This window comes from Rhinichthys klamathensis, unplaced genomic scaffold (assembly GCF_029890125.1).
Source record: "Rhinichthys klamathensis goyatoka isolate OS25496 unplaced genomic scaffold, OSU_Roscu_1.1 h1tg000127l_1, whole genome shotgun sequence".
Taxonomy (NCBI): domain Eukaryota; kingdom Metazoa; phylum Chordata; class Actinopteri; order Cypriniformes; family Leuciscidae; genus Rhinichthys; species Rhinichthys klamathensis.
Genome location: NW_026606664.1, coordinates 4,457,393 through 4,471,159, shown reverse-complemented (window position 1 = coordinate 4,471,159; position 13,767 = coordinate 4,457,393). Strand labels below are relative to the sequence as shown.

Below are 13,767 nucleotides of genomic sequence, written 5' to 3'. Positions count from 1 at the left end.
TAACGTGCCAGACACTCAATTCGCGCCATTCGCGCGAACTTGACGCACGAATGAGGCGTATTCGCATCTACCGCGCCGCGCTCTACGCCTCATTCGCGCCGCAGGAATTTTTTACGCGAGTAACGCGTCTTTGCATTGACTTAACATTGAAATCACTCGCACCTGACGCGCTATTCGCGTCCGGTGTGAACGCAGCATTAGAGTTCCTCTGAAACCATCCACCTCCCCCAGCTCCACCTGCCAAGATCTGCTACAGGATTTGTGTATGTCTGTTTATGCAGCAGCAGCATATCTTACATCCTCACAGCAGTCTGTCTGTGTATATGTTAGCAGTAGCAAGTCCATACTTGCCTTTCAGCAGCAGCAATAATCAACAGCAACAGCTGGAGCCATAATTATTTTACAATACTATTATTATTAAAATGCTAGGTAGGCAGCTCACTACTTTAGGTTTTGGAACTTGAATTTACCAACAGGCTCTTTCTGGTTCTGGTGCAAAATCTTGATGTTACTGCCATCCATGTTGGCCATATTTATTGTGCCCCCATCCATCCAGAACATCTTCCTGTAGACCACAACAAAACAAGATACATTCAGAGAGATGGATGAGTCTTCAAGATGAAGGATGGGACTCTTTCGCTTTAAGGAACGCGACCCGTGTGAAGGTCGGGGAGGTAGAAAAGAACTTTATCTTCACAATCACCACAGAGCACAAAACAATCAAATAAAGCTGTCTCTATCTCCTTCATACATCTTGATAGCGCACATGAACCTACCTGACAGATGACTTTCAGAAATGTCGACAGGGTCAGAAGCTAAAACGAGCAGACAGCTGGCGAAAAGAAAATGTGGCACAAGGGGCGCAGATCACGAGAGATATCGAGGAACAAAATAAAACAACATGCTCACTGACTGTACCATGCCTAAAATCCTTAACTGGATTACAGAATTGCGCTATATTAAATCTCATGCAAACAATTGTGAGGAACTGGCTCCATTTTTAATTAGGCTGCATGTCTGGAATCATAATGTATGCTAATTAAAGAGGTGTCACTGGCTAGTCCAACAAGGGTAAGATAAATTTGCATTTCTGATTGGCTGACAACCAGTTTGGCATCGTTAAAGAGTTTTCATGGCTATAATAATTTGTCAGTCTTAATCAACTCCAAGAAAATGACTCTAATAACTTTAGTTAATTGTGCACACTGAATATAAACAGAGACCTGTTCAGTAATTAGCTTTCTAACTGATGTATCTTACATGCAATTTTCAAGGTAACGAAAGGTGAATTTCGACAGAAGTATGCAATTACTTTTTAATAAAAATAGGATAGCGATCTTTAGCAACACACCGGCCCATAACTTCTCAATTACTGATATGGTTCATTGTTAGCGTTGTTTTTGTTACCCTTTAGACGGATGCAGGACGAGACACTTGGGCTTGTCCATGCCGTGAACGACGGTGGTTTTAAGAGATCCGTCAAGACGGGCGACATTAATGTGGGTCTCATCGTTGTCTGAGCTCATCCAGTACATGTTTCTGGACAGCCAATCAATAGCCAAGCCACGGACATTGGATAGGTCTGTAAATAAAATTATTATCAATAAATAATGTACATTTCTTATCACATTAAACAGTATAACAGTCAAAAATATATTAATTAAATTACATTTATTTTAATTGATTTAATAAATGTAATTATTAATTTAAATGTAATAATTTAATAAAGGAAGAATAATAACAATATGTTCATAATTATTTCATAATATGTTATTCAACATACTTTTATATACAAAAACAATATATATATAAAAACACAAACACACACTAGGGATGCTCGATTATGGCAAAAATCCTATTCACAATTATTTTGGTCTATATTGAAATTGGAATATATTGGAAATACTTGCAACCAAAATGACAACAATAAGGTAAAATAAGGTATAATGTAATAAAAGGTTTTCTTTGTAAATACACATTTGACTTTATTAATAAAAGTAGGAAAATTAAAAGCAGTTTGAACTGTGTGAAAATGTAACTGGGAAAAATGAACTGCAAAGTACCTCCAGACATGATTGTTTTGAGTTTGGTTCCATTAATGAAAGCCCGTTTTATAGTTCGGGTCTTCACGTCGGCCCAGTAAATCCTCTCGTCTATGGCGTCGTAATCCATCGCCGTGACATCATCAATATCGGGTACGGTGAGGGCCATGATGACATTGAGGTACGGGTTGTCTATGTCCACTCCTCGAATCTCAGATCTCCGAGCGTATAACAGAAATTTCTTCACAACTGTTCAGGTACATAAATATATAATTCAATTCAAATTGATTCTCAATTTAATTTAGTTTCTCTGTCTCTGGGAGTGAAAATATGACCTAAATCAGTTAAGGGGACAAATATAATAAGGGGAATTGAGTGTCCTTACAAAGGCAGCGCTATAAAGACATAAAGCTCAAAGGACTCATACTGTAAATTCTCCTTTCTTGACCTCAAGAGAGATCTCTGGGGCAGCCATTAAAGAGAGATCTCCATTTCAGTCTGTAATGAGTTTAGGTAGGTCACGTAAGTCTCCTGATACACGCTATAATTATTCCAATATCAGACATTCTGCTTTATATCAAGTCATTCAATTGGATGGCACATTTTGATGAAGAAACCTAGACTGTAATTTGCAACTTGTGCCTCGTTGAAGCATCAGTGTGTGTGAATTCTTGCCCAAAATGCCCACCTGACAATGTATTCAAATGAAAAGATTGGATAAAAAAACTAAAATCAGTTCTGTACATTAGATGCCATGTAAAAAGACATGTAAGACCAGTAAACCATCAAATTCCAGAGTTTGGGTATGTGGGCCAAACGTGTCGTGTAAAAGGAAGATCTACAGTCCAGAAGACCGCTTTAGCTCACCTTGGCAAGTTCGGTTGTTGGCCGACAGTTTCATGAGATGGGGACAGGAGCAAGACGCAGAACTATTATAATTTATAAGACAAAGGTGAGAACATTGGCCCCTTCCCTTGTTACCATCACATGGATTAGGAGCTGAAAATATGGGAGAAGAGATGGAAAAAACATGAATAAAAGAATATAAGAGTATACATGCATCTGCATATGTTATATTCATTCTGCTGGCTAATGATTGATCTGTGAGTCTTTTAGGATTTCTTTAGCTAGTTATTATGCAATGCGGCTTGCATCTATCCACGTAGACCTGAAAACCATATGCACTCTGCTTAACAAGTGTAATATGTGGATGCTGTGCTGAGTAATTAGGCCCCTTATTCCCTACCCAACAATTCATGGGTTTCTTCTTGCTCAGAGCAAGGTTGTTACTCCACAACTCTAAATGGGACCGTAAAACACACACGTAACAAAAAAGTGCATAAACAAGTCCATAAAAAACAGTTATTTCAGGCCTAATGAATACAGTAATCTCTATGCCACTCTCGCTAAGCTATTCTGACACATGAAAACCGATAGAGATGCGGGCCAACCTTTTCAAACGCAGACGGGTAATGAAAATGGACACAGAACAGACATCCTGAGCTATAAACAAAATCCCAAAACAGAGTAGGGCCTAAAGCAGGTGCTAAGCCACAATGCTAAAACAGAGAGCAGAAACAAAAACAGGAAGAAAACTATTAGAAATGGTTCAGTCTAAAGATTATTAATTTGATTAAATATATTAATTCATTATTTTGTCGAACTGACTATTAACTTGCATAATTAGTTGGGGAAAAAAATAATAAAAAATAAATATACATAATGTTTGCGAACCTTCATAATAATAACAATATATTTTATTTATTAGCACCTTTCAGACATAAAAGGCAGTTCAAAGTGTTTCAAAGCCAGTCAAAAACATTTTAACAAAACAAATAACGATAAGACATGCCTAAAAAACAACAACAAAACAGATTAAACAAAAGCAACAAGAAAAGAAAAAGAAAAAAAACTATCTCTATAATCCAAATCCCAAAAAAAATAAGAGTAAATCAAGTGTTAAGACACAGGACAAACAGCAAAGAGCAGAAACAAACAAACAAAATCGTCACATTTTAATGAATTTCAGCACCGACTACTTTTGAAAACGCTAGTCCTAAGTTCAGTTCAAATTACAAATATGCATTCATACATGGTTACCAAGTTTAAGTTCTAATTACTAAAGTTCTATCATCAAATAGTGCTTGCTTATCATAATATCATAATAATATAATACTTGATTGACTGATGTTAAGAGTGTAAGATCAGATATTTAAAAAGCTGTGATATTTTACAAAGAATCATATGGAATATATATATATATATATATATATATATCAGTCTGGCGTGTAAACTAAAAAAATGTTCAAGCCAATGGTTATTCTATTGCCATGGTGTGCCTAGAGGGTTGAATAATAATAATAAATAATAATACCTTTCAGTGCTTCAAATGTCAAAAACATTTTTACAAAATAAATAAAGATGAGACAAGCTTTAAAACAACAACAACACAAATTAAACAAAAGCAAAAAAAAAAAAAAAACAGCACTATGAACAAACTCACAAAACAACGCAGGTGGTAAGCCACAGGACAAACAGCAATGAGCAGAAACAAAGAAAAACTATAATACATGTTTCAGTCTAAAAAGCTCAGGAACACACTTTTGGCTTCAAAACACATTTCTAAACTACCCTATGAGAGGTACATTTCAAAACATCCTGGCTCAAAGCTAGATATGACAAGTCTAAATATATTGTTCTAAAAATGATTCACTCAAGAACATTCACTTTCATCATCATTTTCAAGGATTCTGTGCAGTCGAAGGCTCTTTCACTACTTCAAATCGACTCCAAGTTTGATCAGAACATAAAAAAACAGACCCACAATCTTACAAAAAACCTTCACACATCTGTGCGGCGTATCCCTCCATCCAAACTGTAGGTTTATAGCTGTCAATCACAATCTGGAACGCTGTGTGAACATTTCCGCCAGCCCATTATGAGTGTTTATCTGGAGTCATGAGTTAACAAAGAGCCTCTTAGCGCCATTAAGGGTGTAATTTTGCTTTGGTGGATGATGCCAAGCTCGATGTGTTGACAGAAGGCTGATTTTTCCACATCTGGCAGATGTACACCCAAGGGAAAAGATTCTGGACAGCCATCATGGGCTGATTCAATTGTATTTTATTTATGGGGCGTTTTTTTGGCACTTCTTTTGTACTTTATTGCCTAAACGGTGAACAAATTCTATTAGGCCAATTAAAAGTAGGTTACAGAAGGAGGGACAGATTTCAAGCACATTTTCAGTGATGCATGCTACAAGAAATTACCCAGAGGTCATTAGGGGTGGGCCAGTACGCACTAGAAATCAGTAAAAACACCCAAGCAACTCTTATAACAACCATCAGAACACATTAGTGACTGCTTTAGCATCATGGTGTTGAATTATTGCTTGGATATGCAGTCACAGTAAAATGTAAACAAACAAACAAATAAATAAACAAATTCAATTATTCTGTGATATTACAGCATCTAATAGGAATAGAGAAACAAAAAACAACAAAAGAAATAACAAAAAATCAAAACAATTAAATGAAAAGAAACTAAACCAAACAACAACAAAAAACACCAATACACACATTTAGAAATAAAAAAATGAATTCAATGTTTTTGCAGCATTTTATAGGAATAGAAAAAAAAAAAAAAATTATATTTTCATTTCTTTGAAGAAAAAAAAACAAGAAATACAAAACAAAATAAAAACAAAACAAAATAAAATAAAACAAAAACAACAACAAAAACACACCAATAGACAGATATTTCTTCAAGTTCTTGTTTGGTACTTTTTTTGTTGTTGTTCTAATTGGAATCTTTGTTTGTAAAAGTGCATTTGTAGAAAGTCATAACAGAAAGTGTTTTTTAATTAATAAACAAACAAATAGTATTTTTCTACTATAAACCTTTCAAGCTTACAATCGAAAAAAGGTTTTTTTTTATGTTTTTGCAGCATCCTAAAGGAACAGAGAACTAAATAAAAAACAAAATAAAATCTTTGAAAAGCGCATTTAGTTTTTAGAAGGAAAGTGAGAACAGAAATGTGACCTTGTAGTGTTTGACTGTCTGTTTCCTATTTCAGAAATGATGGGGATTCTTGATGGGAATCAAGGGAGTTCTTGACGAGACAGCTTTGCAGCCAATTAGTCCCTAAAATCTTCTATTGCGAAATGGGAATGTGCCAAAACTGGGTCTTTGAACGCTGTTAATCCAACATGACAACTTCGCTCAATCTAGAGATTTCTCTCATTATGTTCTTTGGATCCTTCAAATCATCATCTGTTCAAAGTCCCTCTAGACAGTTTTGAAAGACAGAAGATGGTTTCTTACTTTGTGGCTGCCTGCTGGGATGGTATATCTCCAGGTCAAAGGGTTGGGCGCTGGTTTTTTGGATGACGGTCACATTGGCTCCGGTCCATTTGTTGGCTTTGGTCAATGTGTTGGTCCTCCAGTCGGTCCAATAGACGTCCCCTCCAAATAGAGACACGGCGAAGGGGTGAGAGAGGAGCTCGTGTCCTCGAAGAATTTCAATCACCCCTGTGCCGTCATATAGAGCGGAGTATATCGCGTCAGATCTGAGGAGAGACAAATAATCATAGTAATCATCATCATCATCAGCAGATTATTTTAAAGTCAACAAGAAATCAAAACAGGCCCTATTTACTTTCTTAATACACTGTCAAACTGAATCAAACCGAAGATTGTAAATATTTGAATTACATTAATTCAATAAATTAAATTGAGTCGAGTACAGAGGTAAATGATATTCATTACATTTGATTCGATTCAATTCAGGTTGATTTGACTCGAGTCATGTCAAGTCAATACAAGTAAAAACAAATCAACTTGAACTTAACTGAATCAAATCAAACTTCATAAATCTAGTTTAATTCTGAATTACAGCAATTAAATTAAATTAACTGAGTTTCAACCTGAAACGAACTGAACTTAATAAATCGTGTTCACCTCTAAATTACATCAGTTAACCCTCTGGGGACCAGAAACGCGCCGGCGCGTTTTGCCGTTTTTTTTTTCACATAGCAGAAAAATAGACTTAAAATACTCTGTTGATTTTGATCGTACATATAAGTGTTATACATCAATCGATCCTGTTAATTGTCTATTATTTTTCTGTATACTCACAATAAAAACAAAGTTTTGTGCTTTTTGTCAAATAAAGAAAAATAAACATGATGCGAGTTTTGCCTTCTCTCTGTCAGTGCAGTCCATTCTGAAACACGTCCGAAAAATTAACTCTAACTCTGCAAATACTTGTCATACAGGCACGAGAGATTTTTCTTTATGAAACTTGAATTCTCTTCTTTTCAATGAAGTAATTTATATAAAAAACAAATATTCTCAGTTTATGTAATCTGTATGAAAAGAGAGTGCTGTCAGATTTTTTTCCCCCAGCTCATTACACTTCATTACGCGTTAATCTGACACGCCCACGGAGGACGCGCGCTATTCAAACGCAAATGTTGAGGCAAGCCATGACAATGCCCACATCAGCCGTTCCACCGCGGTGGTAAAATGTGGGGTGTATTTTCTGCCTTTTACCGCCTTAAGAGGCGCTACAATCATAGACTCTGAAAAGTGTTTGTTTATTCTCTCTAATGCGTAATCTGCCGCCGCACCGCGGCTCATTCAGAGCGATTGAAAGCTGGTAGCAGATGAATTCAACAAGTGAAACGTAGTTAAAATAATTCATAATCACAATACTGAAATTAGGCTACTGAAATGAAATTGAATAAATAATGAAAAAATAAAACATTGCAATAAAACCATTTACAGACGTACAGACGATAGCTCAGTGGTTAACGCAACAACACGAGCTTCGAGGAGCTTCAATCGACCCGAGATCGAATCTCAATGTAGCATACATGTTGTTAACCGATGTTGGCCAACAGCGTTTATATTTAACCTTCTTGATGCTTAAATAGCTAACTGTTTATAACTGTTTACTTATTTAAAGTCAAGAGTTTTGTTTAATTATTATTACAACATAAATTTGCTACATTCCTGGAACCGCAGCGCTGCAGACATAAACTGATGAAGGAAGATTGTTGCGACATTTTAAATTTGTATTGCCAAAGAAATGACAGCTATATTAAACAATTAAAACAGTAGGCCTACAAAACGAAAATTGTCCAAAGCAACATAATTAAATTAAAACACGCGTTTTTCTTTGCCTCTCTCGCGCTGAATCTCTTTTTAACAAGTTTATTTAGTCTCCCTCGCTCTCCATATGAAAGAGGAACATTAACACCTAGGCCTATTGTCCTGCGCGCTCGATACAGCACTGAACTGTCCCTCCAACCCCCCACCGGCTATCGGAGTCTGAGGCTGATTTAACACAAAGAGAAGTCGCAATTTACACTTAAATCGCTATTCTAGACAGTGTTGATAATGAAGGAATTAAATGATTTAAGTTACATGTAGCCTAGTGATATTTCTGTCATTAAAAGTTTATTACTAAATATTTCATTATTTCAGTAATTGATGAAATAAAACTGGTTTGGGCCAGCTTTTTCCAAGCAAAACTAAATATAATATGAAAAAACGCATGTTAATTTGTTGTCATGAACAAAATGTTCAACTCAATATTAAATTCTACAGGGATCTTTGGATCCTTACAACCAGGCATGCAATTTGTGAATTAAGTTTTTTTTTTTTTTTTTTTTAAATAAATATCGAACCACGGTGCTTCGTGGTAATGCTGCTAAATTAAATAACATGTATAGAATAATTATGAACTTAAATGAAACAATATCGCAACATTTCGACAAATACATTATTTTATCTGTTTTTACATTTTAATTCAGGGCGATTTAGCCTACATTTAATTAGAGCGAGATTTTCACCCTTGTCTTGTCATTTTCTCATTGGGAAGCACTTACATAGGCTACATGTTTGAGTAGATCCTCTGTACCTCTCGTTTTCATTATGGATTACATAATCAGATAACATTTATTAGCCTGAATATTTAGACATTTAAAGGCTTTAGACATAGCCGATTTCTTATAGTGACTGAGCTGAAGTGGCTTTCGGTTCATTTTTGTGACGCGCAGTTCCCGGAGACAGAGACGACAGATAAACTTTTGTCGTTAGCAAAAGTTCGAATAAAACCCGACTTTAGAAAAATGCATAGGGCCACTCGGCGTGGTGTGCCAAAACACTTAATTATAAACTTCAATATTTCATTCAAAATAATCTCAAAACGCTTTGTGAAATTTTGAAAAGCCGTGCATGCATTAAGGCCACTGGAACTAATGAACAACTGAAACGCTGGTTTTGATTTTATTGTTTGTCGTTTAAACGTGCTTGTTGCATATCTCTATTTTATATTTGATATGGTCTATTGGTGAAGTAGCCTATAGCATTGATTACTGTGGAGGGAGGGGTGTGGGGATTCAAATAATTCAGCAGAAGCAGGGATGTTTAGACCAGAAGGAAATCCCCGTCCCCCCTGGCAAATCACACTTTACTTAAAACCATGTTTTTAAAAACTCTAGGTTGTAGGGAATCAAAAAAATAATAATAATAGGCCTAATAAAAAAAAAATATATATATATAGGCTATATATATAAAATTACTTTTTTTACAGAACTGCTTTTGAAATTACGATTGGTACCCGATTGGTACAGATGCAAAGTCGTTCTGTTGGATACTATTGTTCCTTAGTGTAAAATGGAAATGCATGGTAATTTTATTTTATAAATATAAGCAAAAAACTGTATGGCGTAACAGAGTTTTAGAGCTACACAAATCTCTCTGCATTAATAAATATAAAATTTACAGTACACAATGTTTGTTCGAGATTCGAACCCGTGTCATCTTGATGATCGAACCGTCAGTTCTACCGCTCGGCTATTAATTTCCTCACTGAGAAATGCCCAAACATTTGTTTCTCAAATGAGCGAGAAAACGTTTTGTCGTTAGCCTGTGAGTGTAGGCCTACTTTAGCCTACATGAATAAAAGTAGACCTTTTACAGTTTTAAAAGATGATATCTTATCTGTATGACCAACAATTACGCAGTAAGTTCTTTTAGCTGTTATGAGAAAAATAAATTCAAATGAACGCGCCGCCGCGTTTGTCAAACTCTAATTCAACATGCCAGAATAAAGCCAGATTTTAGAATAATGCATAGCCACTCGGCGTGGTGTGCCAAAATACCCTAATTATAAACTTCAATATTTCATTCAAAACCATCTCAAAACGCTTTGTGACATTTTAAAAAGCCGTGAATGTATTAAGGCCACTGGAACCAGGATCGTAACTGAAACGCGCTGCATGTCTCAATACAGGAGCAGAAGCGCTGGTTCAGATAGTATTGTTTGTTGTTTAAACGTGCATGTTGCATATTTAAAAATATTTGTTTAAAAATAAATGTTTGTTGTAGGCTTATTTGTAAATTACCATAACTTGTAGAATTTCATCCTTACTGTTAATTGACATTAGCCCCACTTACGTTTTGATAAATGTCCCTTTGCTCCACCTGGCTGTCATTTCGCGAGCGACTTTGAAATGCGACTGGTTTATTTTTATTGTATTGGTCTACTTTAAAAAATAATACTTTATAAGACATTTTTGGGAAAAGACTATTTTCTTTTCAAGATGTTTCCAACTGTAACTTTGAACCAATTCTGTAGAATGGCCCATATAGCATTTGACCAGGATTTGTTTCCAGGTATGACTAAAAATGTGCTTTTGGCTTTCATTTATATTTTGATTGTTTGTATATATATATATCTATGTGTGTGTGTGTGTGTGTGTATATATATATATATATATATGTAGGCTATATATATACAAGAAAGAATGCAATGACAATATATGTATATATATATATATATATATATATATATATATATGAAGAGTTTGGTTCCAAAACGCAATAAATCCATTTAGATTAATTTGAGTAAAAATGTGTTTTCTTTACCAAGAAAGTGGAAAGATGAAAACCACTATTTTCTGTTTCAAACTTTCACATAGCATTTGTAGGTCATATTAACAAAAAAAATTAAAATCCAGGTTTTGATTTTCAAAGATTTATTATAAAAACGGATTATTTTTTTCCCCCAAATGCAATAAATCCATTTAAAAAAAAATCAAAATGCAATTAATCCATTGAATCAATATAAAAGTTTTTTTTTTCATATTGAAACTGTTGAAAATACACAACAACGTAAGTTTATTAGTATAATATTTTTTATTAAGAACTGTAAAGAAGATTGAAAACATTTTTCCTCCTCCCGAGTGCCTCATCTTCTTAATCTCCTCACGTAAATGATTCGATTTCGATGCCTTGCGTTTCTTACCCACCGCAGAAACAAGCAGGTTCATCAATGCCTCAAAATTATTCATTTTTTTGTTTGTTTGTTGATCGAAAAGTACAAAATCGATAAGAAAACTAGGAAGCCGGGTGTATTTAAAGCGCTTCCGTTACTGTTTACATTGCGTGGAATGGTGCGTTGTGATTGGTTGAGAGCGGATATATCGCATTGTGCAGAGAAGGGAGACTGGCGTTTGTCGCGGTTTGGAAAGAAAGGGAGAAAACATGACAGAATAACACGGCGGATATCGCATTTTACTTAAAATTAAACATTGACTTTTCAATACCAACCAGATACAATACTGATTTTTGCAGTAACTAATTTTTTTTCAAAATGGCGTTTATCGCGTTTTGGAACCAAACTCTTCATATTGTCCTTGCATTCTTTCTTGTGTGACACCCCTGAATGAAAGGCTCATTATTATGCAGGGTCACTGTCTGAGAACCACTTAATTATTCATGATAGAGGTTGGGCCGTTCTGCCCATCCGCATATTGCCTTGGCAAACAAAAAAATGTTTTTCACAATTTAAAACAATCTATTGTTTTATGTGAATGATTAGGAAGGATGATTTTCAGATCATTTTGAAGCAAAAACTCTAGGCGACAACGTACTTTAGTCAAAAGTCTTGTGGACACATATTTAGTATGTTTTTTGTGTCCTTATTTCAAAAACTTAATTTTTTAGTTTTTTCAATAACCATGCATAAACAATATTCCCTTAAAAATACAAACATGTACATACATGTTGCTCACACATTATGGTAGACCTGTTTGTGCTAAATAGAGTGTAATTTCACCTGTGCCATTAATATGTTTATAAGCAACTGAAAAAAGCACAAATGTCAGAGCATGTCAAAACATCTCAAGGACCCCAAAAACACCTTGGTCCCCAGAGGGTTAATTGAACTGAACTAATTTGATTTAATTTAAATAAAAATTGATTCATCCTAAACCAAATAAAAAAAAGTCAATTAGAATCGAATCGACTTAAAAGGTTAGTTCACCTAAAAATGAAAATGATGTCATTAATGACTCACCCTCATGTCGTTCCAAGCCCGTAAGACCTCCGTTCATCTTCGGAACACAGTTTAAGATATTTTAGATTTAGTTCGAGAGTTTTCTGTCCCTCCATTGAAAATGTATGTACGGTATACTATCCTTGTCCAGAAAGGAAATAAAGACATCATCAAAGTAGTCCATGTGACATCAGTGGGTTAGTTAGAATGTTTTGAAGCATCGAAAATACATTTTGGTCCAAAAATACCAAAAACTACGACTTTATTCAGCATTGTATTCTCTCCCGGTTCTGTTGTCGAGCCGCGTTCAGTGACGCTTGTGATGTTAGACGCTGCTGACGTGCTATCTGGTGCGATCGAGCTTCGTTTACAGTCTGAGGGAGACGCACGCTGTAAACAAAACAATCTTCACAAACATGTCTAAGGATTTCGACACAGAGGAAGACTTGTATTTTTTTGCCCAGCCATATTTATTTGAACCCGAATACACAGACACACCACATAACACGTCAGCAGCGTCTTACGTTATCAGCGTCACTGCGGACTCGTGAGCGCGGATCGACAACAGAACCGGAAGACAATACAATGCTGAATAAAGTCGTAGTTTTTGTTATTTTTGGACCAAAATGTATTTTCGATGCTTCACAAAATTTTAACTAACCCACTGATGTCACATGGACTACTTTGATGATGTCTTTATTTCCTTTCTGGACAAGGACAGTATACCGTACATTTTCAATGGAGGGACAGAAAACTCTCGAACTAAATCTAAAATATCTTAAACTGTGTTCCGAAGATGAAGTGGAGGTCTTACGGGCTTGGAACGACATGAGGGTGAGTCATTAATGACATCATTTTCATTTTTGGGTGAACTAATCCTTTAAACTGAATTAAATCAAATCCAACTTTCAACTCTGAATAACATCATTTGAATTACCTGACAGTCAAATCAACCTGAAATGAACTCAATCAAATCTAAATTCTGAACCAAATCTAAATCTGAATCAAACTAAACCTTGCTTAACTCTAAATTACAGTATGTCGATTAAATTGAATCAAACCAAATCAACCTGAACTAAATCAAATGAATTGAACTGAAATATTTTTTAACTCTATATTGTGTCAATTCAATTAATGCGATTCAAAAATCTAAATGAATATCATCATACTATAATCTGATTCACTTTGAAACCTATTTGAAATTAGTTACATTAGGTTACAAAAGTAAAATGGGCTGTGGACACCACAAACTTTTGTTGACCTAAAATGTGAAATAAGAAAAAATAAAAAATAAATAAAAAACACAACATTTATTTTTTTATTAAATAAAACAACAAAACATAGGATATATTCTACATGTTTACTACAAGGAGTTTA

General features: G+C 35.0%; 1 protein-coding gene across 4 annotated transcripts in view; it reads right to left on the bottom strand.

Moving 5' to 3' along the window:
* Positions 1–13,767, bottom strand: part of lrp1ba (low density lipoprotein receptor-related protein 1Ba) — a 320,154-nt gene that overhangs the window by 121,316 nt on the left and 185,071 nt on the right. For all 4 annotated transcript variants that reach the window (XM_056256617.1, XM_056256618.1, XM_056256619.1 and 1 more), the window contains 5 exons: positions 6,366–6,610; positions 2,910–3,041; positions 2,064–2,291; positions 1,408–1,582; positions 471–565 (listed from right to left, as the gene is read on the bottom strand). In XM_056256617.1, coding sequence (XP_056112592.1) covers positions 471–565; positions 1,408–1,582; positions 2,064–2,291; positions 2,910–3,041; positions 6,366–6,610 — 875 coding nt within the window. The remainder of the gene's footprint in view (positions 1–470; positions 566–1,407; positions 1,583–2,063; positions 2,292–2,909; positions 3,042–6,365; positions 6,611–13,767) is intronic.